Source organism: Amblyomma americanum, chromosome 10, assembly GCF_052857255.1.
Source record: "Amblyomma americanum isolate KBUSLIRL-KWMA chromosome 10, ASM5285725v1, whole genome shotgun sequence".
Classification (NCBI taxonomy): Eukaryota; Metazoa; Arthropoda; class Arachnida; order Ixodida; family Ixodidae; genus Amblyomma; species Amblyomma americanum.
Window position 1 is genome coordinate 133,304,264 of NC_135506.1, and position 24,998 is coordinate 133,329,261.

The window sequence follows — 24,998 nt, forward strand, 5'->3', positions numbered from 1 at the left end:
GCGCGAGTGCGTCTAGCTAGGAAAAAACTTTACTTATACGCATCCCAGTATGAATCCAAGTTTAAGATCCGTTATGATAAACTGGTCATGAATAACAAACAGTTCATCTACAAAGCTGAGTCCGATTCAGTCGTCGAACTGTCATAGCCATCCAAATGCGCACGTGTTTCAACTGTTTCACACGCACCTCATCACAGCCATAACCCTCAAAAAGCGCCAACTGTTAACACAGTATCTATCATGCTCTCAAACGTTCGCAGTTACATATGCAAAAAGGAAGCACTGGAAACCTTTCTTGAAGATAACGATACTGACATCGCAATAATGACTGAATCATGGCTTAGTCCAGATATTCAGGACCACGAACTTCTCAGTAATGTCGTCACTTACACCATCCATAGGCTTGACCGTGTAGGGCGTCGAGGAGGAGGCGTTTTGGTATTTATGAATCCCAGACTTGTCTGTCAGCGCATAGCAACTAACTGTCATCACGAAATCATTTGCCTTCATGTTTCACTCCCGGCTAACGCGCTAATACTTATTTCTTGCTACCGCGCACCCTACTGCGATAATTCTTTCGTTGATGAACTTCACTCAGTCATTTTAAACTTGCATTCCCGCTTTCCTCGTGCGACCTACTTACTGTCCGGCGACTTCAATTTCCCTGATATAGACTGGAATAATTTCATTGCTAAATCCACCCTATCAAAAAACTTTGTCGACCTTGCTCTCACGTTCAACTTCACTCAGATGGTCACTGTGCCAACTCGTGGTTCTAACATTTTGGATTTGATTCTCGTCTCTAATCCCGAATTAATTAAGTCTGTTCAAAGCATAAAGGGCGTAAGCGATCACAACATTCTCTTATTCGACCTCTCCATTACGTTACAACATCGCCAACCTGAAACCAAGTACATCAGGGACTACAACAAAGCCAATTTTAACAAGATAAATACAGAACTAGATGTCTTTCTTCAACATTTTAGTCCCCTCGCTAATTATAGAACAGTTGAACAAAATTGGTCCTTATTCAAACACAAAATACTGTCTCTCATCGACAGGTACGTTCCCCTGGTGCGCATTCTAGGGGATGCCAGCAAGCCTTGGTTTTCTAATTCATTGCGAAAACTAGCCAGAAGAAAAAAGCGTACTTTTCGGGAAGCTAAGCAAGCGAATTCTCCCCAGAAGTGGTCTTCCTACTTTAGAGCGCTACGTGAATACACGGGCCAATTGAAGCGCTCCAAACGAAAGTTCTTCCACCAAGACCTTCTAACTATTCTACGCGACAAACCGCAAAAATTTTGGAGCATATTAACCCCCAAAACGCTGCCCGCCACACATGTCATTGACCCATTCTGATGGCTCGCATGTACCAGTTGACCAGTGCGCTGAAGTCATGAATTCGTATTTCGCTTCTGTGTTCACTCATGAACCCACTTCCGACGTTCCCTTCCAACCGTGTTTTAACTTCTCCGAAATGCAGCCGGTCACAATCACATCTGAAGGCATAGCGAAACTAATAGATAACCTTAAGATCTGTAGCAGTCCAGGCCCTGACAACATATCGCCTAAAATTCTAAAAGGTACCAAACTGGTTTCCAGTTTGATTCTACAGATAATTTTCAATCAGTCTATCGCCACAACATCAATTCCAAATGACTGGAAAAATAGCACCGTAACCCCTGTACAGAAATCTGGCAGCCGTTCTGACACTTCGAATTACCGCCCCATTTCTTTGACGTGCATCTCTTGCAAACTGCTAGAACATGTACTGTATTCAGCCATTGCATCACACCTTGACGCCAATTCTTTTTTCTTTCCGAATCAGCACGGTTTCCGTCGAGGCCTTTCATGCGAAACACAGCTATTCGAATTCACAACAGACCTTCACCTTAATCTCGACTCCGGCTTTCAAACTGACGTAATTTATCTGGACTTTTCTAAAGCATTTGACTGCGTACCCCATCGCCGCCTCATGGCCAAACTTTCGAGCCTTCATCTTGACCCGCTGGTTTTATCGTGGATCCACTGTTTCCTCTCTAACCGTTCGCAACGCACTGTAATAGACAACCACCATTCTTCAGCTACAAATGTCATTTCGGGTGTTCCTCAGGGCTCTGTGCTCGGCCCTCTTCTTTTTTTGGTATTTATTAACGACCTTCCTTGCAACATATCATCGTCAATTCGCCTATTCGCAGACGACTGCATTCTGTATCGACGCATATCATCTAACAACGATCAAGTCCTCCTCTAAAAAGACCTCAACGAAATAACCAACTGGTGCACCCGGTGGCTGATGACGTTAAACGTTTCAAAATGCAAGTACATGACAGTATCACGTAAACGCAATAGCTTAAATTACCAGTATTCTTTAAGGTCAATCCCCCTAACACAAGTCGAGTCCTACCGGTACCTAGGAATAACAATCACTAGCAAACTTTCATGGTCCGAGCATATCTTAAACATAGTAGCTGAAAGTTCAAAATCGCTCAACAGACTGAGAAGGTACCTAGCCGTGTCCCCTCCATTCATCCGCAAACTCGCTTATGAAACATTCATTCGTACTAAACTAGAATATGCCTCACCCATTTGGAACCCGCACCAGTCATACCTAATTGAAGCATTAGAATCAGTACAAAGTCGTTCAGCCCGATTTATTACTTCATGTTACGATCGCAGAACCAGTGTTTCTGGCATAAAATCATCGCTTGACATGCCGCCACTGTCTTTTCGCCGTAAAATTTCCCAACTCTGCCTTTTCCACAAGTTATACTACAGTTTTCCTCAATTGCACTGCACACTTCTACTCCCTCCCAATAGAACATCTCGTCGTCTTTTTAACAGCCTGAGCCTACAGCGCTTACATGGTTCCACCAATGCCTTTCAAAAATTCTTCCTGCCATCCGCCATTGAACTGTGGAATGAGCTGCCTGATGCCGTTGTAACTGAGCGCGATGCAAATAAATTCAAAACCCTGCTTTTAACTCATCCTTTTCGTTGGCGCACTTACAGTGTAATGCCCGACAATTTTCAGTACCACCTCTGCACATGTTACATTTTTGAACCCTTGTCTGCTAATCAGTTTTCCCGTTTTCTTCCATTATATATAGCGTGATGGCCACAGTGTACCTGTGATTGTTCCCTTTTTCATTTTTCAATGCTCTTTTAACAATTGTTTTGCCTTCTTCACTGTTATATTTCAAATGTTCCTATGGTTTGTGATTTCGTATTTTTGCTCCCCCCTTATGTAATGCCCCACCTAGGGGTCCTTAAGGGAAAATAAATGATGATGATGATGATGATGATGATGATGATGATGATGATGATGATTGAGTCTTTTTTCACTTACCCTCGCGTTGTCTTCGATCTGCCTTTGTTGTATGGGACAAGATATTGTTTCATAACTGCACTGGATTGCGTACAGGGTGGAGGGTTGCCCTCGTTTTGTGCGACACTAACATGGACCGGCTGTTGGGAAAGAATCAGAATGGTTTAGAGCGCCACCAACCAATTACGTTACAATTCGTCAACGATTACATTTTAATGCGGAAGCATTATATTGCTACGTTAGCGTCGGAAGTGTCCGCCAATTCTGTCGCCGGAAGTTGATTCCCTATGACATCATATGATCGATGACGTCATAGGGTGACGTAAGTCTTGAGTCATCGGAAGAAAAATAAGAAAAGAAAATTGGCGTCTAGGTGAGCATCGAACCCTGGCCGCCGGCGTGCGAGAGAACGTAACAGGGTGACGCAAAACTTATAGAGCAATGACGTCACACCCGAGCTGAGTCACAATCGCTGCCACGTGCAGACAGGCAGAATGATGGAAAGAGACGCGCGGCGCAAAACCGCGCCCGGCAAAGCGGCGACGCTGGTTTGAGCAGCAGATGTCGAAGGTGCACACGAAATCCCAGCGATGTCATCACTAGATGGCCCCAATCTGGCGGCAGCATTCCCGAACACATTCACCAAAATTTGGAGCAAGCATTCGTCATACGGCATTCCAGCAGTTGACATAGTATTTGTCTTTGCATCTATCTTACATGTTTTTGTCAATTTGGAGGCTATATCTTGCGACAAGGTTCGGACGAATCACATATGCACCTTCATTTGCATGCTTTCTGAGACTACATTTTCCCTTACAGGGCTGTTGAGGAGTCCACCGATATGTCGCGCTGTGAAGTCACAGGCTAGCTTGCGACAGGGGTTCGGATCGATGACACATGCACCTTCAGTTTTATGCTTTAAGGCGCAATTGAGGTGTCGACCAAGATCTCAAGATTTCAGAGCTACAGTGCCCTTTGCCTTCCCCAGAAACCTTAGCTTTCCTCAAAACACGTGGTTTCTCATTCTTCCACGCAAGCATAATTAAGTGCCCTCAGAATTTTTTTCGTTAACCTGCAGGGCTCCAATGGTTGCTTCATTGACATGATAAACAATTCCCCATCAAGGGAGGAATGAGTACCCTGTATTAGGTTCACATTTGAGTTGCCTAACCAAGACTGTCTTCAATTTATTTGCCTTAAGCTACCTTGGGCGCCATAACGCGTCTGTTCATTCTTTTCTGTATGCTTTGTGCCCTGATAAGCATTTGCATGATTACAATCCGACTCATTCTAGGGCGCTCAATGGCCTTTCAACATCGTCTTTGAAATTATTTTTGTAACGTCCCGTGTTGCAGTACATGCTCCCATTTACGATCTGAGTTCTTCGCACGTAATACTGCTGACCGTGCGGATCGCTGTACGAAATTGCAGTTAAAGAGGCAGCATAGTCGGCATTGAGAAGGTTTGACAAAATATACTTGACAGTAAAAATTGACACTTGCAAGTGAACCTGCGCTGAAGATTTTTGTAGAATATTCAAGATAAGTATAAGTAAAAGTAACTTATTCTGTTATAACTTCTCTTGCCGGCCTACGCCAAAGCTGTTTTTTAGTGAACTCAATACTTTATTTTTTCTTCGTCAGTCGTGGCGTTTCCATAAAAAGTTGAATTTTTATGCCTCCTTTTCAGGCATGCATGCTGGCAAACGGCGTCTACACGGACGACCTTACCGTTGCACTCGTTACCATCAAATGGTTGCGATCAACGGTGTTCTAAATGGTGGAAGCAGCCCTCGGCAAGCTACAGTTGGAACAGCGCCGAAAACTCATTACGCCCCATCAGGAGACTAGTAAACAATAAAGAAGCCCGGTATTGCTGTCATTTTTCAGAACGACTGAGGGCAAAAGTAAGTTTATTGGTATATACCGCGTTCCGACGAAGAAGAGGCTGTTTTCTTTCGCTGCGAGGAAAAGCTCCCGAAAAAGTGAAAACGTGGAATAGCGTCACCGCATCCATCAGCCGCTTATAAAGAAAACTTCGGTGATGTGGAGGCAGTTTTTCGGGTGCGGATTCCTGAAGCTAGGTTAAACTGCCACTGACTTCCAAACGGTGGTCACGGGGTACTTTTCGGTCTTGCCGTCACGAATTCATTTGAAGAAGGGGAAAAATTGCACCTTTCAATTCAATATTTAAACCACTAAATGCAAATTTACTGCTGGATAAGCATTGACAATAGGGATTTCCTAAGAAAAAAAATTATTCAGTTCCCTACAATGTTCCCTTCACCTTTCGAGCTACAGATTATAAGCGACGAAGATATTCACAGTGAGATGACTGGGCTGCATGTCATCGTACCTTGTCTATTTCATGTTATTCACAGTAAAGGGAAGGGGTAGAAAGGGGACTAGTGGGGAGAACAAGGAGAGGAGTGCAGTGAGGGGGGCGGGCACACGTCGGCCTGAACGATAGCACGAGTGCGGCTAATTTATAACGAAAGGCTTTGTCGAAGTGTCGTTTACTGCTACTTCCGTCCCCTGTCTTTCGCGCTTGACACTGTGGCGTGCACGTAACAGGCGCGGAACAGGTGGGCCAGCGCGCCGGTGAGGGTCATAAGATCCGGCGTTGGTGACCTTCCTAAAACTGCTCTTAGCTGTAAAAAAAACGCGTTTAACTCCCGTCATCTTAGCTGGATCATTCATTTCGCCAGACAACTTGATGATCTGCGAAGACCGTGACGAGAAACGAAGGCGCGATGGCGCCATCGAATCTGCAGTCACTTTCCAACCATATAGAGCTTCTTGTTGTTTCTCACCCGAATAGAGGACGTCGTATGCCTTGTACCGCAAGCTTATGCCAGAACATTTTCTTTAGATTGCTTTGTAACGCGCCCTAATTATTAATAATATTAATAACAATAATGTTTATCTGGATACCATGATGGACAATGTGGCTGGGTGTTCATGGAAAAAGCTGAAAAATGCACAGCTTGAGTGACCCATGGATAGCCGGACGCTAGCCTTGGGAGCAAAACAGTGAGGAACATTCACAAAATTATATTGTATCTAAAATAGCTCTGGTATAGTTAGCTGCAAGCAAAATACGATGGTTTACATACGGCAAGCAAGAAAACAAATAACATAGGAATTTCGGTTGAAAAGGAGTATGGAGTCGCATTAAAAAAAAACGCCTAACCTCATTTTCCGTATCAGATTGTTTAAAAAAAACTGCACCCATGAAAGTGCTGAGGAGCCATACGTTCTTCTGTTCCACTGATCAAAATTTCTTATTAGGTAAATTTTTGTCAGGTTTACGCAATTCCTGGAGAAAGTACATATTAACAATCCTATAGACTTAAAGAGTAACATAATACAGAATTGCAACTGTTGTTTATTCGAATCACTATATATTCAGGAAATATGCCACTGCGACATGAACTGCCAGTTCAGACTAAATATGCTAAAGAACGCTGGTGAAAAAAAAAACATATATGTGTACCACACGTCAGTTCTGTCGCCGCGTCTCATGTGTCTCAATTTCGCCGCATGTTTTCATGTTTTCGGCCTGAATGCTGAATGCAAGGCCAGATGAATCAAACTTGTTGGCTCGCCACAGGCAACGCTTTCCGTCAATGTTACTGCTGCTCTCTTGCACACCTCGACAAGTGCGAAGCAGAAGAAAATGAGCAGCACGGAGTAGAAAGGAGTGGGCGTTTCTTTCTCACGAAGAGAAATATTAGGAGAAGGAAAACAGGCAGTTCTAGAACATATCGCAAAAAAATCAAGAACACGAGCCGAGCGAATTGAACGTTTAAGCGCAATGTTTCGAGGCAGGAAAAAAGTTTAATCGAAATCTTGACCGCACACAAGCCATGCTGCAGCGTGACACTTGTACAAGTATAAGTGCACTCTCTTGACCAAAACACTTTCATGACGTTTGCAAGGTAGTTATAGGAACACTGGCAGCAAACTGCAAAATTTCAAGCGATTGTATCAGTGCGGACGAAGTGTAACCAATAAATGTAGTGTGTCGCTGAAAACGCAAGGAGGAAGGGGAGAGGTCGCAGGCGGGCATACTTGCACAAAAATTGGAGCACATTTGCCAGGCCGGCGCGGCAAGAAGAAATCTCGCCTGCGCACGCCCTAGGTGATTCCAGAATGGGCCGGACTGCATCGTGTATCATGGGGCACACAGCACGGGGAGCGGGAACTGCGAGTGTCGTCTAGCCTGTAAGCAGCCGATGGGCCTGCAGCAGAGTAGCGAGGATAAGAGCCAAACTGGCAAGGAGGAGCGGCGCTCGAGGCCGAGGAAGCGGTAATCCAGAGGTGCGAGAGGCGATAACAAGAGCAGGACCGGTCCAGTTCCTTCCCACCACTGCCCGGACCCGAGCGTGGCAAAGGAGAACAGGGTTACAGTCATGGAAGAAGTCCAAGTGGCACGAGGAAAAAGGTGAGCTGGCCCAATGCGGCCTCTCAGAATGAGACTGCTAGAGAGATGGAGGTACAAAGGCAGGTGCAGCAGCAAGCTGAGGCGATTAAAAAGAAGGAAGTCAGGATGGCAGAAATGGAACGCCGCCTTAAAAGCGGCGAAGGACAAAGGGTACAGATTCCGGTGGTCCAGGCCCTACTGAAAGCGGCGCAGGCGACCGCTTCTCGCGAGGGCGATAGCACCGCTATAGAATTGGAGAATCGGGTCACCGTCAAAAGGGCGTCGGCGGCGGATGAGGGAGCTAATGCGAAGAGAGTGGCAGAAACTTCGACGGCGGACACGCCGCAGCCAATAGTTAAAGTCACTAGTCTTAGGGGGGACATGTCCGCCCTTGCGGACAGAGTAGGAAAACTGGAGGAAAGACAGGATATCTTGGAAGTTCGGGTAGACGGGATGGAAGCGAGACAAGACAAGATTGAGGAGCCTCTTGACGCCTTCACCAATGACATACGGGCTTTCCAAACCCAGGTTATGGGTATGTTTCAACAGCTCAATGCTACGCTAGAGGCTAGACTGCCTCCCGTAGTCGGCCAAGCGGCAATATTAGTGAACCTACTGCGTAATCATCGCCCCTTGCCAGCAAATTGAGGTTTGGCAGCAGAACAGCAGGGGCTTCCGTCGCAAGCGGGGGAACCTGCAGTTGCACTTACAAGATCTGGACAGTAAGCCGGACATTATAGCTTTGCAAGAGGCTAGTGGCTCGGTGATAATGACAGGATTCAAGGCACTTACACCGCCAGAGATTGACTGAAGGGGGGGGGGGGGCGTTTCGAGCGTCTTCCCGGCCGTGCTAGTCCATCGCAACACCACAGCGATTCAGCATACCGTAGAGCGGAGCAGAGAGGACGACGTCCTGCTAGAGGTTCTGCCCAAAAGAAAGGACGATGAGAGTCTTTTTGTTCTTAATGTATATTGTTCTCTGAAAGATAATGGGGTGGGCTTGCCAGACCTCTTGATAAAGACGCAACGGCTAGCGGCTAGGGCTCAACTCATCGTGGTTAGGGATTTCAATGCGCCTCATCCGGAGTGGAGCTACATCCGAGCCACCGCAAGGGGAAATAGGCTTTGGCAGGTAGCTCAGTGCCTGCAATGGACGATCTTGAACAATCCGCTAGATCATACGAGGAGAGGCAACAGCGTGAGCATAGACACTCTCCGGACCTCACATTTGTGAAGGGTATTAGGGATGCAAAGTGAGTAAACACAGGACAGCCAATGGGCAGTGATCCCTATATCCTTTCCATGGTATTTAGTGCTGCTAAGCGCAAACACAAGGTGAAAGGAACTAGAGTGAGGAATTGGGACGAATTTCGGAAAGTGAGGAAAGACGCAGTGAATAGGGAAGTCGAGAACTTGGAAGCCTGGGTTGAGGCGTTCAAGCAAGACGTGACGGATATCACAGAAGAGGTTCCGACGGAGGAGGTGGGCTCTACGGCGGACTCTAGACTGTTACACATGTGAGAACCGCATGCGAGTGTCCTTCCGAGGTGGAGGAATTAAAGGCAAAATGAAGTTCTCCGTAGGAAGGTGGTCAAGCTAGAACAAGAAATCGAAGCCTACACGTTGGACTTGCAGTGCAAACAATGGGGACATATTTGTGGTCGGATGAATGGGCAATTCGGATGCAAAAAAACATGACATTTGTTGAGGCTCCTTTTAGATCCGGCGGCAGCCAAATCGGCGCAGAACGGGCAAATGCCTAGGTTAGTGCATCGGTATCAAGGAATAACTGGGAGTTCATTCACGAACTCCGAAGTCGTTACATAAACAGCGAGACGGGCAGTGGCTTGCCGGATTACTCGGGATAGGATAACTTAGAATTAGATGCGGACTTTTTCAGTGGCGGAGGTGGAGATTGCAATGGGGCAGCTTTGTACTACTTCGACAGCGGGTCCGGACGGGGTGACTAATAAAGTGCTGATGAACCTGGATTTCAATTTAGTGGGGGGCTTACGGGTTTGATGAACAAGAATTGGCCGGTCGGGGAGATCCCGGCAGAGTGGAAGCATGCTAGGATTACATTTATTCCTAAAGCAGGGAAGAATGTTTGTATTGCGAATCTTCGTCCCATCTCTCTGTCGTAGTGCTTGGCCAAATTGATGGAGCATGCGGTCCTGAGCAGGCTTAAGGATTACGAGGATATCAAGGAGTCGATACCTGAAATGATGATTGGCTTCAGAACTAATTTGTCAACACAGGACGTCCATGGCCACGATTCTGGTTCATCCGCCCTTAGTTCACAAAGCCGCCTCCACGCGCCTCCTGAAGTTGAGCTCGTCCTCCTTCTCTTGCATACTCCTCCCTGGTTTGAGAGAGAGACGCTAGTAAGATTCGCGCACTGTCCACTATGTGTGTCCTCCCATCAAGCCCAGCTTAACGGGGGGCTCCCTTTGCGTTTCTGTTTCTTTTTTTCTTTTCTCAGCGACTGTTTTCAAGGCGGGCTGGCTTTGCGGCTCCCCTACTCACTTCCTTCGCTAGGGTGCAAGAAAAGGAAAGAAGTCGAGTTGTGGTTAACGCGGCGTACACGCGCCGTCGGTGATCTGTCAAAAACTTCTGCAAGTGTGCACATCACACAAGGTACGGCTAAATGTTCTAGAATCCGTACATAAGTTTCTAAATACAACGAGAATGCCAATAGCGGCTGATAAAGAAAGCTTGTTGCTGTGATGATCAGAAAATAGGGCCCTAAAAGCCTAAGATTTGCTCTCATTAACAACATCGTCGGTAAGTTGTGTAAGTGTGAATAATGCGCTAAATGAGCATAGACAGAGCGAATTAAGCTGTATCACGAACACTTAAGAGCCTGGACAGCCGTTAGGTGGAGAGTGAACCGAACAACTAATGGAACTTAAGTATTTTGACAACCACAGCAAACAACTAGTTTGAGGAGCAGGAAATTGAGATAGTCTAAACGCCTAGTTCAAGAGTCGCTATTTGCGTTTACTAAACGTCGACGTCCTACATAGTACAAATATTTTTTTTTTACATTGACAAAAATTATTTCTGGATCAAATTTTATTTTCTGTATGAGCTAATTTCTGCACATCAGAAATGGTTTCAGAAGCAGCCGGGGCATTGCCACATCGGCTAACCAGAAAAACGTGTCATATGCTTAAATCATAGGTATAGCATGAACCTCTTAAGACACAGAGAAAAGACTGCCTATCTATAGTATTACAGATGTTAGAATGTGCTACCGGCCCTTTGCAAAACTCCGAAATTCAGCTCCTCTGCGTAGCGCAAACTCCTTCTCTATGGCGGCCACACTGGTTTGTGGGGACAGAATTGTAGAGATCTATTGTCAGGTTAAGCCTGAACCCTATACTGCATACATCAACCATTTGTTGCTATCGGGACAGAGGGATTAAGTCACTGCCTTCGAAGTACAATTCACCATCCCCGCTGCTGTCAAATAGGAAGGGTGAAAGACAAATTGTGCCAAGGCTCTGCTCATCACTCAGTGAGTTCGGGGCATAATGCGTAGAATAGAATTTTTTAGCGCTGCATTTAACTTCTCCCCGTGGGAAGGTCCGCGTCTCCATGGTAAAAGATTTTGCTGTGCAGAAAATCTGATGACTGGAATACTGAACAGAACTAGCGGCCGTATAAAGCACGAGTGAGAACCTGGTGTTGCGGATTTGTTTACACTTCATTGTTTTTATTTTTGCCGAAAGAGGCTGCAGTGATATGTGTCTGTATAGTATTGGCTGATGTATGGTGACCGGATACATACAGCAGGTTATGCGGCTAATTTGCTGTATTTTATATCTGCGCACAACCTGACTCACCACAATTCTCAAGCTTTTTCGCAACGGGCAAAAAAAATTACGGAGAGCAATTAAGTCGACTGACGAGCTGTGAAGGCGAAAGCTTGCACGCGTGCTATTCTGCCTCGGTGATGGCGTGCTGCTCTAATACAATGGCCAGCAGAACTAATCTGTTCACGCTGCCCGAATGGAAGTTGATGAAGACGGCGATACCCAAACTCAGCTCGAGACCCTGCGTTTCTTGCTATCGCTTCCCTCTATACTTCTCCCCGTTATCCTTTCTCTTTATCCTCCGCTGGCTGCAGCTCGAGCGCTTAAGATGTTAGATAGCACTTGCCCCGGCGGCAACATTCTTTTCCTTCACTTCTGAAGCGAAAGCTTCACTACGCTGCCTCATAACGATTTCGCGGTGCTTGCGGTTTGGTCCTTCAAGTGAGCCAGAGGTCAGACCTCTTACGGCGGTTAGCGTGTCCACCGATGTATGTGAAACAGTTATTGCGTGATTTGCATTCTTCAAAACCAATTTTAAAAACTAATCTTGAAAATGAAAATAGAAAATTGGTTGTTGGGGAAAGGAAATGGCGCAGTATTTGTCTCACATCTCGGCGGACACCTGAATCGCGCTGTAAGGAAGAGATAAAAGAGGAAGTGAAAGAAAAAGTGAGAAAGAGGTGCCGCAGTGGAGGGCTCCGGAATAATTTCGACCACCTGGGGATCCTTAACGTACACTGACATTGCGCCTTAACCACTGAGTCACCGCGGCGGTTTCCCTGCCCGGTTTCTGAACACACTTCGGGAGGATTTTTATTTACGAACTCAATTTTTCTTTTTTTTTTCTGATTAGGCCACGTGGTTTTTCCGAACCTCTGGGGTGAACAACAACGCCGTATTTTCCGCCTTATAAGCTTTAATGCCTTCGCATTAAAGAAAATATGCCGCCGTCTACTCAAGACCTGTGCTTTAATCCTGCTCCTGTTACCCAGACTGCTTGCACACAGCATGTGTTTCCTGCACTTATACAGCATTATGGTGGTAGCTTGCTCAGCGTATAAATGATTGAATAATATCATTTAAATGTGTAAGCATTTTCTGGATGTGCTTGCATATGAATTGTGCCTGCATTCACGCGACTTTTCGTCGCCACAGTTCACTGCCTTTTTCTGCGCGTGCGTGTGTGCGTTGGGGGGGGGGGGGGGCTGAGTGTGTGGGTTGGGGAGCGCGTGTGCGCCATGGTAGCGTCCAATTTATGCAGTGGCGCAAAAACGCGGAGCTCCCACTAGGCTTGTAGCAACTTTGACTAGCTTAGGAGGGCTAGGATCGACACAGGACCTGAAGCTTTGTAAGTTCTATGGCTGATAAACGGCCCCTCTTAAAACGTAGAGATAATGTAAACAGGAATTCAAGATTGTAATATGCAACCAGATCCCCCGGTTTTTTTTATATCTCATTATTCCGCATGAATGTGCCCAGATATCCAGAATCACAAGGTCGAGGCAACACAGGACTAAAACTTTGATGCGCGCTCGTTGGTAGTGGCTGATGAAATACGCCAACGTGCAAAGAAAAAGCACAAAACGCACATGGTGCTGTCAATCAACTGCCCATATTTGCTAAACTTTCTTTTCTTTCAAGTTTTCCGAAAATCTATATCTATCTCCCCAACCGTGGCGTTGTCCAATTTTTATCGTAAAATATTCGTCAAGCTCACCACGTTATCTTTTATCTGAGCGACGTAGCCAATCTCTGGTTTCGAAACCACGAGGCTGACATCTCAAGCTGGGCAGCTCTAAAAACCAGTCTGACAGAAATCGTTGGCCGTCCCGCAGTGCGAAAGCTTTGCGCCGAGCAACGCTTGCGAAGTCGGGCCCAGCAAACCGGTGAAAACTTCACCAGTTATATAGAAGATGTCGTCGACCTCTGCAAGCATGTCAACCGTTCTATGAGCGAGGCCGACAAGATCAGACACATTATGAAAGGCATTGAGGATGATGCCTTCCAGATGCTCTTCGCCAAAGATCCCCAGACTGTCTCCCGGTGTCATCGGCTACTGCCAAAGCTTCGATGAGCTGCGCAAACAGCGCCTTTCTACCCGGCGTGCAGGCTTTCAGGATGCCGCACTTCGCAGCTTGGCTCTCCCAGGGGACGGTGCTCTTTACTAACAGTCGCTCCTCCAGAGCATCCAGCAGTTTTTTACGTCAGGAAGTCGCACGCCAGCTATCTTTGTCTACCTGCCCCGCCTACGCCTGCGCCGTCGCTCACTCCCAACCTACAGCGTGTTATCGAGGAGCAGGTCACTGAAGTCCTGCCACCATCCTTCTCGGCCACCCCTGATCGCGGCTCCTCTGACGTACGCCGATGCCGTGGTGCGGTCGCGGCCCTCACCTGCTGCCCCTGTCTACAGGCCACCTACCCGGCAGTTAGAACCCCAGCGACCTGCAACCCCACCTTACCGTCCGGTTGCCCGCCCCCGATCACAGACGCAGCCACTCAACCCCTGGCGCACACAAGCCAACCGCCCTATTTGCTACGCCTGTGGCGTCGCTGGTCACGTGGCTCGTTTGTGTCGCAGTCGTGACCACCGTCCCTACGATTATAGGCGTGAGCCGACGTACGACCTTCAGCCGTCGTCCTCGCCTTCGTCACACTTGCCGTCTCCGGATTCTTCTCATAGTTATAATCCCCGCTCCCACCGCTCGCCGTCTCCTGGCCGTCGTTCCCGTTCTCCAATGCTCCGTCGCCAACCCGCCGTCCACGCGGAAAACTAACCACCGCAGTTCCGGAGGCAACAACTGCGTTACCAGCGGCTCACTCAAGACCTGTTTCTGCACCTGCCAATATTTTTACCGTTTTCGTTGAACGAGTGGCCGTAGAAGCACTTGTTGACACTGGCGCCGCCGTTTCGGTTCGCAGTCACACCCTCTGTCGCAGACTCAATAAAGTGACGACGCCCCTTCCTCCCTTTTCTCTCCGCACGGCCAGCGCTCAGGACATTCGACCGTTAGCCGCCTGCACCGCCCGCCTGCTCATCGGGGAACGTTCCCTACACAATCGAGTTCATGGTCCTCGCCCGCTCCTGTCAGGACGTTATCCTTGGTTGGGACTTCCTCTCCTCACATCACGCCGTTATTGACTGCGCCCGTGCTCAGCTTGACTTGTCGCCCTACAGTGACGCCCCCTTGGACGTAACCGGTGCTGCTGCCGCTACTGTGGTCGTCTCAGAGGACACAGACGTTCCACCTTTCTCTTCAGTGCCGGTCCCTCTTTCTTGTGCTGCGCTCTCAGATGCAACTGTGACTTATATCTCCTCTTTACGATGCGCTGACCAGAAGTCCTGTTGTGCTGCCTCATGCTGTGCTGACAATTGTTCGTGGATCCAGTGCTATTTATTGTGGCCAACCCGTTCTCCTGCCCTACCACTTTACTCCGTGGCCAATCACTTGGTAGCGTTGCCGTTCTCGATCCCGCCTCCGCATACCCCCTCGTCAATAGCGCGGCCGGCCTTCACGTCAGCGCCATAACGCCTGTTCACATCACAAATCAGTCGTCTGTAGATATTTTTCACCGTTCTGTCGACGCCGCCCTGACGTCTACTCAACGAGACCAGCTTGTCGCCGTTCTTCAGCGTTTTCAAGCTTCTTTTGACTACCAGCAACCTTCCTTGGGCCGCACCACCACCGTTACCCACTGTATTGACACTGGAACTCGTGCCCCTTTGCGCCAACGTCCGTAACGTGTGTCAGCCGCTGAGCGCAGCATCATTGACGCCCAGGTGACCGACATGCTCCAGCGTCACGTGATACAACCGTCGCAGAGCCCGTGGGCATCGCCAGTGGTTCTGATCAATAAAAAAGACGGTTCCATCCGTTTCTGCGTGGACTGCCGTCGTAAGAATAACATTACACGCAAGGACGTTTACCCCCCTCCCCTGTATCGACGATGCCCCTTGACCGCCTGCAGGGCTCTTAGTTCTTTTCTTCATTGTACTTGTGCTCCGGTTACTGGCAGGTACCGATGGCGGAGGCCGATCGCCCGAAAACTGCATTCTTCACACCCTACGGGCTCTAAGAATTTAATGTCATGCCCTTCGGCCTCTGCAATGCACCCGCCACATTCGAGCGCATGATGGACAACATACTCTGAGGGCTCAAATGGCACACATGCCTTTGTTATCTATACCCAGGGTGTAGCTTACACGGATGCCTCCTTCGTGGCTCCTCGAGGTTCCTGCGGCTACGCCCTGTACCATCCACACCTCCCTGCTCCTGAAACCCACACCAGCGGGCCGTATCTACACCCTCCAGACGCACTGTCCCTCGAGGTCCTCGCCATTGCGCATGCCCTTCAGTCATTTGCCGTCCTTCCCTCTCTCCAAGAGTACACAGTCTATTCAGACTCACAAGCCGCTATACACCACATACAGAAACGCACCCTGACCCCTTCTCTCCAACAGGAGGTCGAACGAGCGGTCTCCGCACTGCAGCCTTCCATCGTTTTCCTCCGCTGGGTCCCTGGGCATTCAGGGATTGGCGGCAATGAGCTGGCCCATCAGCTCGCCCGCGACACACTTTTCCGGGCACCGTTGATCCCCTGGCCCAAGCCCTCGGAGGACGGTGGGAGGCTCACCCTTCGCCGCACCATAAAAGAGGTCTACCTTGAGCTCCGCCTCGACAAACGCCTTTACCCTCCTCCTCATCCATCACTCACGGTGCCGGAGTCTCGCCTTCTTCGGCACATTCAGATGAATGCAGTTATCACCCCGTCCCGCCTCTTCCTCTATCGCTATCGATCGGACCCTTCCTGTCCCAACTGCCCCTGCATCTATGCGGACCTGGCCCATTGCCTCTTCTATTGCCCGGCTGCTCGGCAGTCGGGTTCCTTCCCCCCACCCTTTCTATCCATCACCACCTGGCTCGACTGGCTTGGCGCTGAAGGTGAAGAACAGCGGCTTCTGGTCGCCCAGGCGGTCGACATGCTCGCCTATAAATTATGGTCGAATAAAAGTCTTTACTACTACTACTAGACGACGTTGTAATCTTTGCCCCGGACATTCCGTCTCACCTCCAGCGCCTCGAGACTGTTCTTCGCTGCCTGGCCGCCGCTGGCCTCCAACTTAATTTGAAAAAGTGCCGCTTCGGAGCTCGGCCGCTCACCACTCTCGGACATGTCGTGTCGAAGGATGGCGTTCTCCCGGATCCGGCCAAGTTGCGAGCTGTGGCCGAATTTTCAATGTCCACTTCTGTAAAAGACCTCCGCAGCTTCGTCGGCCTCTGCTCCTACTTCCGCCGCTTTGTCCGCAATTTTGCCGCTATCGTCGACCCCCTGAACAAGCTCCTTTCCAGCCACGACCTTTCGGCCTGGGTCGCCAGCCTGTGATGAAGCCTTTACGACGCTGAGTCGCCTCCTCACCACTCCACCAATTCTGCGTCACTTCGACCCTCGTTATCCGACGGGACTCCACACTGATGCCAGCAGCGGTCGGCCTCGGTGCAGTACTCGCTCAACGCAAGCAAGGCTTTGACGAATACGTTGTCGCTTACGCTAGCCGGACACTCACTAAAGCTGAAGCCAGCTATTCTGTCACCGAGAAGGAGTGTTTAGCCATCCTTTGGGCGATCGTCAAATTTCTCCTCTACCTGTACGGGCGCCCATTTGACGTGGGATGGATGGATGGATACGGCTGAACCCTTTACATCGGGCGGTGGCTCAAGCCACCTAGCCATGTATGTTGTCACCAATCACCACGCCCTCTGCTGGCTGTCCTCTTTGAAAGATCCCTCTGGTCGACTGGCGCGATGGGCTCTGTGACTCCAAGAGTACGACATTCGCGTTATCTATCGTTCGGGCCGCAAACATGCCGATGCTGACGCCCTCTCACATTCCCCTGTACCATCTTAAGCAGCGCCTTGTATATGCGCTCTGCCTTCTTTGAAGTTTGAGTTCGCTGATATGGCTTCCGAGCAACGCAAAGACCCATGGATCACTTGCCTTTTTGATCTCCTATCTGGCCAATCGTCTCGACCTCCTTCCCGTGCTCTCTGTCGTCAGTCCCACAATTTCGCCATCCGAGACGAGCTCCTTTACCGCCGCAACTATCTCCCGGATGGTCGCAAGTGGCTTCTCGTCATTTTGACACATCTGCGCGCCTTCATTTGCTCTTCCTACCACGATGATGACTTTCACCCGTCTACGACAGTGGTACTACTGGCGTGGGATAGCCCGTTACGTCCGCCAGTTCGTTCAGTCCTGCACCGCATACCAGCGACGAAAACATCCACCTCGCCGACCCGCCGCTGCAATGCAGCCGCTGCCTTGCCCAGTACAGCCCTTCGAGCGTGTTGGCATCGACCTCTACGGCCCTCTTCCAAGCACATCAACCGGGAACCGCTGGATCATCGTTGCCATCGACCACTTTACACGTTTCGCTGAAACATCGCCATTACCATCCGCTACAGCCCACGACATTGCATCCTTCATTCTCCATCGCATCATTCTTCGCCATGGTGCGCCCAAAGAGCTGCTCAGTGATCGAGGTCCGGCCTTCCTCTCAGAAGTTGTCGACGCTCTCCTCCAGGAATGCAACGTTGATCACCGCACCAGCTCCGCCAACCATCCCCAGACAAATGGCATGGTTGAGCGTTTTGATCGTACCCTCGGCGACATGCTGGCCATGTATGTTGCGTCCGATCATTGTAACTGGGACCGCGTTCTCCCTTTTGTCACAAACGTTTATAACTCCGCTGCTCAAGCCACCACCGGATTCTCTCCGTACTTTCTTCTGTACGGCCGTGAGCCTTCTTGCACAATGGAAACTATTCTACCTTACCGCCCCGATGCTTCCGAATTTACAACTCTTTCTCAAGCCGCCACTTATGCCGAAGAATGCCGACAGTTTGCCCGGTCCTTCACTTCTCACGCCCAGGAGCAGCAGAAAAGCACCCGTGATCCCCCTGCACTTCTTCCCGCTTATCTTCCTGACTCTGGTCTGGCTCTGGGTACCCTCCTCAGGTCCCGGCCTTTCCTCCAAACTTGTTAGCAAGTACCAGGGACCCTACACACTAAACACAAATCAACCCAGATGGGTGTTTTTGGCTTGCCCTCTAGCGTCCTCGCAAATCGAGTTTCGATATACACCTTTAAACTTGAGGTAGATTTCAACACCAAAAAATACGGAGGTCTTACGGTTGGCGAAGGAAGCAGATTGGGTGTAGATTTTTACACCAAAAATGCGAAGCACTTGCGGTTGACAGTGGGAGTATATTTGTTGTAGATTTTTACACAAAAAATACGATGCACTTCTGGTTAGCAATGGGAGGTTTCAACCGCGGCGATACGCTGAGCGGTGGCTGCGGTGTCGTGTTTATGCAGGCGCCAAGATTTCGCAACGCCGGCATCTAGGAGGAGGAGGTGATGACAGCGCTCCGTTTTTCTATATTGCATTTTTGCTCTTTCTTACAAGGTTTGGTTTGGTTTATGGGGGTTTAACGTCCCAAAGCGACTCAGGCTATGAGGGACGCCGTAGTGAAGTGCTCCGGAAATTTCGACCGCCTGGGGTTCTTTAACGTGCACTGGCATCGCACAGCACACGGGCCTCTAGAATTTCGCCTCCATTTCTTACAAGGCTACTAGAACTAGAACTATATAGGCGTAACGGTGCTAGTTCTTTAATCACAATAATCAGGTTCGAATGCGCTTTGTATTCATGAACAAAGCCCAATCGAACTTTAATGTTTAGATACAACAACAAGCCCCGTTCCGTCCATGCCATTACGAAGTAGTACTGTAAGGAACAGGGCAAGAACACTGGATACAAAGTTCATCGGAGCGCTGTCTTCACCTCCTCCTGGATGCCTGCGTTGCACGATCGTGGCGCCATGCATACACACGACGTCGCAGTCACGTCGCAGCGTACTGCCGTACATCGCGGAATCAAAACGAGACCAGCGGCGGAGGCAAGGAAACATCTTTAATCTGACTCCGCTGTGTATACGGCACTTCTGTGAAAAATGCACAAACCATGGATCCGGCGCTAGCCGAAGGTATATTGACGGGGTGGTTCGCAATGGGCAAGAAAAGCAGAGTTCGGGAGACGACAGGCAATGAAACTGAAAACAAGACCGTGGTAACGGATCTACGTGCCAAATTCCTGCAACACATTTTTCTTCTCGTAAAAGTATACCATCTCTTCACTCTGGTCCAAACACCGAATCCCTGAAGTTAAAGAACGTGAATGGTGCACAAGCCAGTTGCGGGCAGCTCCACATTACACAAATAATGTTTGCCATCTCTCTGCCTTTAGAAGTTTTTAAAAAGAATGCATTTGCATATTGCATCCTTAAAATCCGTTCATTACTGTCACTTATTTTTGAAGTCCATAATGAACCTTTTTAATGAGAATTTTGAATTCCGTGCTCCACTTGCGCATTGAAAATATTTTTCGTTCACTATTTTCATCCAGTCTATAAGTCCTCAAAATCGATAAAGTTAGGATTCGCCGTAAAGATTACACAAAAATATTGCATATAGCTGGTGCTCCGTGGCTTTATTTTCGAACAAAAATATAGTTCTTGGATTTTGCCTTTATAGTGCAAGGTAGCTGTGTAAGTTTGTTAGACAGTTTTTTTCCGAGACTGCAGTTTTAAGCACTTTGCAGAACATTGTTACTAGCACGTCTTCAAAACACTGTTCGCAATTTAACTTGTGCATGCGACTTATTCATTCCATTGGATGTTCGAAAATACTGAATTACACAGACCACCCCTACAAATAGCACTGGATTATCAAAAATGTCAGTTACTAACCTACGCACGTATCTGAAATATTAACACCAGCAGCATTAAAAGGCTGCTTAACATGTCAGGCTTATTCAATTGAAACGAAATTGAAGAGCCTGCGTAAAGTAAAGAAAAGGTCACAAAGACCTGTAGATTACAATTGTATTTTTTAAATGGAGGACAATAAACAACATTTAAAACTACAATTCTTGGACAGGTATCAGACATAGGGACCAACTTGAAATCAGCACCTAAAAGTAATCAAAACGATACAATAGCAAATCTTCAAAAAACAATGCAGAGTTGACTTGAAAACTTCTTCACTACACTTCAGGCTAACTGGTGCTGTCAGATAAGATTAGCTAAAAAAATATTATGCACCAGACAATTCACAGTGGCTAATTCCAAGTGGCTAACTTCAAGATGCAGATTACAAACTACAGTAAAAGAAATACTAAACAGACATCCTGAAGCAGCCTACTAAATCTACAGTAAAGTATCACAGGTATCCAACCTCTAATGTTTGTGTTTGTTCTTGAGAAACACATAGGATGAACATAACCTTAGAAAACGTATACAATACATTCAATTTAACACACAATCACATAAAAAGAACACAAAACAAAACTTTACACTCAATATATGGAGGCCTATGCTCTAGAGAAAGTTTATGTGCCCGGAAAGATATGCAAGCCACATATTTGAAGGAGCCTGTCGCATATAAAATGCAGCACTCATAACTTATATGGAAAAAAATAAAATTCAGAAACACATGCACACGCTTTTAAATCTAGCTAACAAATAACGACTAATGCTGAAACACAAGGAATTAGTCCACCTGTATTACGTGACTGTGCGCACTAGAAGCAAAGCAAAAACGCATGGGCTAAGGTCAAAGCGCTAAGGACACATGCATTCTGTTTCATCGGGAGAAAGGCATTCATCATTTTCACTTTAGGACGAAGTGAAGAAAAATTCCAGAAAAGTTCCCAAGGCAACTGATCAGACTAAGGACTAGTAACTTTGTGATTAAATAAGTAATTGAATTTCTGAAGACCTGTGTCTAAGCACATATTTGCTTGAAAACCTAATTGTTCACTAAAATCCATTATCACCATTGTTTTTTTTCTAATTAAAGGATATGTATAAATGCTAGTAAATGTGTCATGTGGCAAAACGGGAAGTCTATTAAAACATAAAAAAATTACAAAATGCTGACAGTGCTCCCAGGAAGCTGTCCGAGCTAGATGCAAAAAGATAAAAACTATGATTAGCCCATGCAGGGACAAGAAACCAGTGGGGTGATTATTCTTAGGGTCAACGAAATGTTGCTGTTCCTCTTTGTCATGTCTTTCCATGCTGTCACATAATGCGAGTACAGCATTTGTCGAAGTTCAGAGCCCAAGGAATTCGCTTCTGAGCCTTGTTGTGCATCGCTCGCATTCCAGATCTCTTGAAGGTACAAAAAATCTTGCCCTGACCACTGTGAATGTTGGACATCCATGGATGCTCAGAGGCCTTATTACACGGCTTAGAAGCCAAACCCTTTGGCTCTGTACTTTTGACAAAGGCTATACATCAGTTTTCTCACAGATTCATGCTGATAGTTTTCCTTTTTCTTCGCTCTGGCCAACTGTATCATGTTAACATTGATAAGTTATAGCAGCACAGTATGTGTTCCACTACCAGTATTCCAAACAGGACTAAAAAATTAGACATGTCAAACATGTACAGGCAGATAGAAGAGGCAGCTGTGAAGGAAAGACAAAGTGGTTTTTAAAAACTGATGAGCTCAAAACCATCGAAGCGTGGTTTATTTTAAACACAGTATCTAAAAACACTCTCACGAAACGTCAGCAGACAGACTGCCTTCTTTAGATTTTCCAGACGGAACACCCAGAAGGCTGCAAACCGCAGAATCCCCACAGAAGCGATGAGGTTTTCACTACAGAGTGATGGCCAATGAACAGAAAAACTACGTTTTGATGGGTGAGGAGGCATGATGTAAGTGCTTGGTCCAGCAAAATTAAAAACGAAAAATCACTGACATTTCTAACACTTGTAGAAGTGCAAAAAGATACTGTCGCATTTCAGTATAATGCACAATATGACTACACTATCCTAGGGATGAATTCTTGAGGGGGTGGTCTCCCCTCCTCAAAGTTAGAAATTTTACATAGAAAAACCATGCTCAACCCAATTTTTTCAAGAATAAAGTAAAAGAAATTCGAGGTTCAAACATGTCACTGACCGATTTTTAAAGATAATGGTAACCAGGCTAATGTACTTGGAGCTATCAACACTCTCTAGCTTCAACTTCATTGCCCACCACTGGGCCTCTTCGATTATCCACCTCTGGCAGCCCGCAGGCAGCCCGCGGGCTACCAGAGCGCGCCGCCAGGCGCTCGATTTTCTCGGGCTGCTCCGCCCACTTCCGGTGGCTACCCAGAACGCGTTCGATTTTCTCTGGCTGGGCGGTTTCGGGCTGCCAGCTGGCAGCCAGACTCGCCAGGACGATTTTGTGCTGGCAGCGTCGTCTGCTAGTTCCACAGCTCTCCGCTCTGGCGGCTAGCAGACGACAAAATGGAGGGAGGCGCATTCGCGACAGCTTGGGTGGTTAATAGCTAGGGCGCAGAAACGGCGTTCGCGTTCGTATCGGTGCTGTTTTCCTAACCGTATCTTATTTCGAGTGGAATCTCCGAGCCGCATCCTGTTTACTCGTTTCAACTGACGCTTCCTATTTCGGCATCTCCGCGCGGCGTCTCGCGCGAAGCGTTGTTTCCTCTCTTGATTACTTGAGAAGATAGGTTGGTTTCCGGTCGTATTTTATTTTACTATGTTCACGCCGGCATCTCTCTAAACTGCATGCATGCATGAGTGCTCTTGTACGCTGGCTTGCAGCTGGTAACCTTCTCTTCTTGCGGCGTCTACGATATATCTATTCTTGAATCAGCCGTATTTATCTTTGTTGCGTGTCTTGCAGGTTCAGCGGACGCTCCCGATTTGTTTTTCGAACGACGATGGCCGCGCTTCGGATATCATATCGCAAATTTCGGCAGTTCTGCGTGGCGTCTCAAACGGGCGCGCCGTTATCTCTCTCAAACTCGTTAGCGCGCTTATATCTTTTCGTTCGCGCGGCGGGTACAGCTGTATTGTATATATTTGCTTTTTTTTCTCTTGCAGGCTCAGCGACCGCTAACGACGCCTGTTTCGTTCGCACCTCTGGGTTTCGGCTCGATCCTATCGGCATGCGCGCTCCGAGCGTCCCGTACACACGCGTGAGACGCGGTTCACGAGATAATTAACGGATGCATAGTACATATGAGACACGGGCGTCTCATATACGATATGCACCCGTTATCTGTATGGTTCCATATATTTCCACTAATTGGCTGCAAGTGCACGTGTATACGCACACTTGTAAATTAGTCTTTTATCCTCAATTATATTGAATTTCAATATGTGTGTACTTTAAATAATCCTAATGCTTCATCTTCTGCAACCATATGTAATAAGATCTCGGTGTTTAGTTGAATATACATTCTGATTACTTGTAGAGCATAACTGTCTAAAATTTCTCTGTCGCACACCGGTCTCATATTCCAGCAGTTTAGCTTACACACTGCCTCTTGTCATTTATTGTCCAGGGGGAAGAATGCAAGCATATATGGAGACAAAACTGAAAGGATACTCTGCATGATTTACGCACGAAAATTTATTTCACAAGCATCACACATGAACATCATTTTGTGTACCAATATCTCTTGCTACATTAAGCAGGTGGCAGGCAGTAGCATACTCCAAGAACTGAAGAGAACAGAAGAAATTAACCTACACTAAAATGTGCCATCCTGCAGGACCACACAGATAGATTTGCCTATAGTGAGAACACAGAGCTTCAAACATAGGTCCACCAACAACAAAGCGTTGCAATACACACAACATATATCAGAAACTTATACAGCTCACATTCATTTACCATGGGCTCATGATATACTCCCTCATTAAGGGCAGGCCACAGGTGTTAGTGGAGTATGGTTAATAAATAAGCAAAGTTTTTTTTCAAATTAAGTACTATTTATGCAATTTATTGCATGAAAAATCATGAGATTCAGCTAAAAAATTTTGTTAGCGCACGGTTCAGGAACATCAACGACAGAAAAGGCTGCCAATTCAACAACAAAAAGTTCTGAGCAGGAGCTAGCAAATCCCACTTCAGCCAGAAGTTCGCAGTACGGACCAGAAGATGAGCCCAGCACAAAATCAGCTGATGCCCTATTAGGACCATATATACACTAAAAAAAAAAACTGGTCCTTCTGGGACAAATAAAACCACAGAAAAAGCAATTCCCATTAGCAAATCAACACCTGGGATATTACTGTGATGCGGTAAAACCATATCTTTTGATATAAAGTAAGAAAGAACGGTCACAGCCATTTAATTAAAGCGCAGTTGCAATTAACAATACGTCATTCTTCACCACATCATCTATCTGCAGTGTATATTAAGAATATTTCAATGTAAAAAAAAGACAGAAATGGCATGCAAATACAAAAGTACAGAAATGAAAAGGACAAAAATTTAATACTCTTGGCAAAAAAATCTAGGAAGACCACTCCATTACATTTAAAGAAAAGGTTGAAAGG

General features: G+C 47.2%; 1 protein-coding gene and 1 long non-coding RNA gene across 2 annotated transcripts in view; one reads left to right on the plus strand and one right to left on the minus strand.

Moving 5' to 3' along the window:
- Nucleotides 1-5,104, plus strand: part of LOC144106848 (uncharacterized) — a 101,030-nt gene extending 95,926 nt beyond the window's left edge. Inside the window, exon 5 of the mRNA XM_077639796.1 lies at nucleotides 5,018-5,104. Coding sequence (XP_077495922.1) covers nucleotides 5,018-5,104 — 87 coding nt within the window. The remainder of the gene's footprint in view (nucleotides 1-5,017) is intronic.
- LOC144106849 (uncharacterized) overlaps nucleotides 1-24,998 on the minus strand; it is a 117,864-nt gene that overhangs the window by 85,720 nt on the left and 7,146 nt on the right. The gene's annotated exons all lie outside the window — the stretch shown is intronic.